Source organism: Lolium rigidum, chromosome 7 (assembly GCF_022539505.1).
Source record: "Lolium rigidum isolate FL_2022 chromosome 7, APGP_CSIRO_Lrig_0.1, whole genome shotgun sequence".
In the NCBI taxonomy this organism is placed as follows: Eukaryota; Viridiplantae; Streptophyta; class Magnoliopsida; order Poales; family Poaceae; genus Lolium; species Lolium rigidum.
The window spans coordinates 279907865-279912649 of NC_061514.1; the positions used below are offsets into that span (position 1 = coordinate 279907865).

General features: G+C 46.0%; 1 protein-coding gene across 1 annotated transcript; it reads left to right on the forward strand.

Annotated features, from left to right (window-relative positions):
- The first annotated feature begins 271 nt into the window (after positions 1-271).
- Positions 272-1901, forward strand: LOC124675415 (transcription factor MYB94-like). Its single transcript, XM_047211492.1, has 2 exons — positions 272-611; positions 752-1901. Exons 1-2 carry the CDS (start codon positions 479-481, stop codon positions 1546-1548), a joined length of 930 nt encoding a protein of 309 aa, XP_047067448.1. The 5' UTR covers positions 272-478; the 3' UTR covers positions 1549-1901.
- The last annotated feature ends 2884 nt before the right edge of the window (positions 1902-4785 follow it).

Sequence of the window (4785 nt, forward strand, 5' to 3'; positions counted from 1 at the left end):
CCCACCACCAGGCTGACTTTGCCACGAGACCAGAGTAAATGCACTCTTTTCATCTTCGTCTAGCTGGAGTACTCACACGTCCCTGTCTCTACATTTGACTGTTCAAGAAAACTTGTCTCGGTATCTCAGCCGCTGTAAAACACACCAGCGTAATACCAACCAAGGTCAGCGCTGTGCTTTGGCCGTGACCACAGACCCTAACCGTGTATATATACGCACCTACACCGCACCCCTGCTCTGGACCCTGCCTTCCTGTCTTCACCATCTTCCTCTCCTCCAGCACACATACATCATCACCACACCCCAGATAGAGTCTCTCTCTACCTCACTCCCTTCCCCAGCGTAGGCGAGCTCGCGTCACGCCATCTTGCTCGTATACGGCGCCGGTGGCTTCTTATTCCCTTCAGTCGCGCGCGTGTGCAGCAAAAGCCTCTCGCTCTCTTCGCCTTCGCTAGCTGCGAGTGACGACCGAGGAAGGATGGGGAGGCCGCCGTGCTGCGACAAGGATGGCGTCAAGAAGGGACCCTGGACGCCGGAGGAGGACCTCGTGCTCGTCTCCTACATCCAGGAGCACGGCCCCGGCAACTGGCGCGCTGTCCCCACTCGCACCGGTACACTCCCCTTCCCTTCTTCTTGCCAATTCCGCATCTCTAAATCCATGGCTTCAACTAGATGCGTATCTAGGTTTCGCATATCTACCTTACAGAGATGTGGATTCTGATCCTGGACGTACGTGCTATTATCTATGCAGGCCTGATGCGCTGCAGCAAGAGCTGCCGCCTGCGCTGGACCAACTACCTGCGCCCGGGGATCAAGCGCGGCAACTTCAGCGACCAGGAGGAGAAGCTCATCGTCCACCTCCAGGCGCTCCTCGGCAACCGCTGGGCCGCCATCGCCTCATACCTCCCCGAGCGCACCGACAACGACATCAAGAACTACTGGAACACGCACCTCAAGCGCAAGCTGCAGGCCGCCGCCGCCGGGGGCGACGCGGCCGCCAAGCCCGTCTCGCAGAGGCCGTCCTCCTCCTCAAAGGGCCAGTGGGAGCGCCGCCTGCAGACCGACATCAACATGGCGCGCCGCGCGCTGCGCGAGGCGCTCACCTCGCTCGACGGCATCAACGCGCCGACGCCCAAGGACGCGGCCGCCGACACCGTCGCTGCAGCTCCAGACAGCGACAGCCCCGCGGCGTCCAGCTCCTCGGGCGGGTCGCTCTCGCTGTCGCAGTGCTCGCCCTCCGCGTCCGGGCCGTACGTCCTCACCACGGCCAACATCTCCCGGATGCTCGACGGCTGGACGACCAGCAAGGCCAGCGGCCCGGCCACCCCAGGCGGCGCGGCCGACAGCCCCTCCGGCTCCTCGGCGTCCGATGTATCCTACGGCGGCGGCTTGACCGCCACCCGCGTGCTCCGGGCCGCGTTCGACTACGAGAGGAAGCCGGCCGTGCTGGCGCCGGCGCAGACGCCGCTCAGCGAGTTCGAGACGTGGCTCCTCGACGACGACAACAACAACGCCCACGGTGTCCCCGCCATGGTTTACCCTTTCTAGCTAGCTCCACCGTGCCAGGTTAAGATCGATGGGTACTGTCCTAGCTAGCCTGCTTTACTAGCTCAAGTGAGGAGTGTCTTTACTGCATGCCCACCTAACGAAAACTACACAGATCCTCTAGTGTCTCGGTGGCTGATTAAACTATATTAGCCACCTTGATCTCGTGTTTACTTAGGATCTGCATAGTTTTCATTTAGGTTAAACAAGGGAGATTGTAGCGTTCCTGTAGTACTCCATGTTATCTGCTTGCTGTCACTCAGACTTGATCAATAATATGTTCATGGGTTTTGTACTTTGACTAGGTCTGCTTTTGCAAGCTGCAAATTGTGGATGAATAAAACTATTATCCCCAATACCTGTCATACTATCTTGTACTGTCGCTAATTAAGTTACTGAGTAGACTAATCTTCCCTGATTATTTGGTTGTCTTGTATCCATCTTTGTGAAAAATATTTTGCTTTTTTCCTTTCGTTTTCTTAAATCCTTTTTAGCTATAATTTTGTCCCTTGTTAGGGTAGTCCATTACATCTCAGCTAAGTGTTTTGTCTTCTAGGCGATCATTTGAGGTGGAATAATAATGGATAAAGGCTCAAACTTGACGACTGACGTTCGCTTTTCTTTTATTTCTCTTCTTTTAAGGTGTTTTTCCTTTTTGGAGGTTGGTGTTTTGCTCATAGGTTTATATGAACCTATTATGAAATATAATTTGAAAATAAATTAAAAAATGTTAGAAAAATCTGAAATAAATTTTCGCGTGTACATCCTGATTCTATCTTCGTACACAAATTTTCGTAGTAAAACAACATTTTATGTGGCATGTATACAAAAAGAAAAAAAAATGTCCCGTAGGTAGTCGTGTTGTGGCATCAAAATTTATCTTTTTCACATAGGACACAAAAATAATCGTTTTTCCCAAAAACTTGCGTGCCAACATAAATGTCCAGATATACATGTAAATTTTTATTTTAGAATTTTTTAAAATTTTAAAATGTGTTTTCACACAATAGGTTCATATGCACCCATGAGCCGAATTAGATTTCCTGGTTTTCCTTCTCGGAATTAGTCTACTACATAAAAGCAAATTATCATCGGTTGGGTGATTAATTGCAGTGCCATAGTGAATAAAGGCTCAAATTTGGCATGTTGGGAACAAATGTTCGCATTTTTTTCATTCTTTCATTTAGGGTATTTTTTGTTTCCTCTTAGAGTAGTTCATTACATAAAACCAAAGTGTTTTCGCTTGGGTGATTAGTTGCGGTGGTATAGTTGATAAAAGCTCAAACCGGATGTATCGGGAACAAATGTAGACTTTTCTTTCATTTTGCTCCTTTTAGGCTATTTCCCCCTATTCGAGTAATTAATTACATAAAAGCGAAGTTTCGTATCTTCGGTGATTAGTTTTCTTTAGGAACTCTCTTCAGTGATTAGTTGCGGTGGTATAGTGGATAAAAGCTCAAATTTGACATATTGGAATGAATGTTCGCTTTACTTTTAAGATATTTTTCCTCCCTTCTTAGAGTAGTCCATTACATAAAAGCAAAGTGTTGTCACTTGAGTGATTAATTGTGAAATCTCAAATATCACCTATCAGGAACTAATATTTACTTTTCTTCCATTTCTTTCTTCTTAATGTAGTTTTCCTCCCTTCCTAGAGCATTAAATGAGACTGCTCATAGTGAGAGTAACTTAGCTAGTAACATCACACACTCCAAGGTATTTTTCTGACATGGCATAACAATAAATAAAGGACAGAGGGAGGTGGTAACTAGCTGTGTTATCATAACATCACGCACCCAAGACAAAATAAGTTCACAAATTAATAAATGAGAATTTGCATGAGTACCACCTCTAAGTTACTTTCCACTATGAAAGTAGTAACATGGACTAGTAACTTATGTATGCATGAGATCACCTTATGTTACTCCCCATTATGAGTAGCCTAAAGGCAAAGTGTCATCCGTTCAGTAATTAGTTATAGTCGTATATTGGATAAAAGCTCAAATTTGATGTTTTGGGAACAAATATTCGCTTATCCGACATTTCTCTACTTTTAAGGGTTTTCCCTCCCTTCTTAGAGTAGTCCATTACGTAGAAGCGAAGTGTTGTCGCTTGAATGATTAGTTGACATGTAGTGTAGGGTAGGGGTCAAATCTCAAACTGAACATGGTTTTTGGTTTTTGTCCTTGGTGTTTCTACATAATGTTTCCATGTGTGTAGCTAACTTGGAAAAACTATGTACAAGTATCCCTGCCATAATCGTAGGAAAATACTCCTATTATGTATGTCATGGTCACGTGCATTTTCCCACATCATATCTGGCGAAGGAATTGCCTCGGAAAGGTAAGAGGCATTTACTAAGATATGTATAGCTCGTGATAGATCTGCGACAATACATGTTCTGATTTATTTACAAGTAACATATACAAGCACAAGTTTGTGTGGTGGATACCGGGATATTTTGGCTGTGAAAGTTCTTCCAATCTCCTCCATGCCTTCTTTGGGTCCAGATTAACCGACGCAACCATATACTATGTCTAGTATTAATTTGGATGGGAGGAAGTACCATTTTTTACATTTCCCTGAATATTTAAAATTTCCATAATTTTCCCGTAGAGCATAATGAGTGGTGTTAAATTCGTCAGGTACATAGAGTTGGTGTATGTCAAGCAAAAGCTAGCACAAAGTGCACCGCCTAATTTCCGTTTTAGCTGTGCCACGGCACAACCAAGTACACGCTCCTGCTTGGCCTGAAATTGCTCACAACATCTTGTCATTTAGCACCTCAAATATCGGGGACGTGCCGCGTATATTGAATTGTGATCATTATTGCCGGATGATCGTGACTCCGTATGTACAACTGGCTCGCGTAGTGGATGCGCCAATTTCTTCCCCAAGCTTAAACAGTAGCAGTACCACGAGGAGTATACGTCAAATTTTCCTTTGGCAAATATAGTATTTTGTAGTAGGAGCTTGTCAGTCCTTGAATACACGGCATGTGAGGGGCTTGACTCCCACATACAGCAGCAGTAATGCCCGCACTGCATGAGGTTCGTTTTCCAACCTGTAAAATAACGGGAAAGAGACTAAAAGAGGCTGTCATTCATGGACGCCCTGCATTGCCTCAATTGCCAAATGGCCATGTTGCATCGTGTGCATGCATGTGTGTATGGTCCTAGCCCCTTTTGCTCTTGCTGTTGGCTTCCGTGGCATCGAAAGACTTTAATACTATGGAAAGTA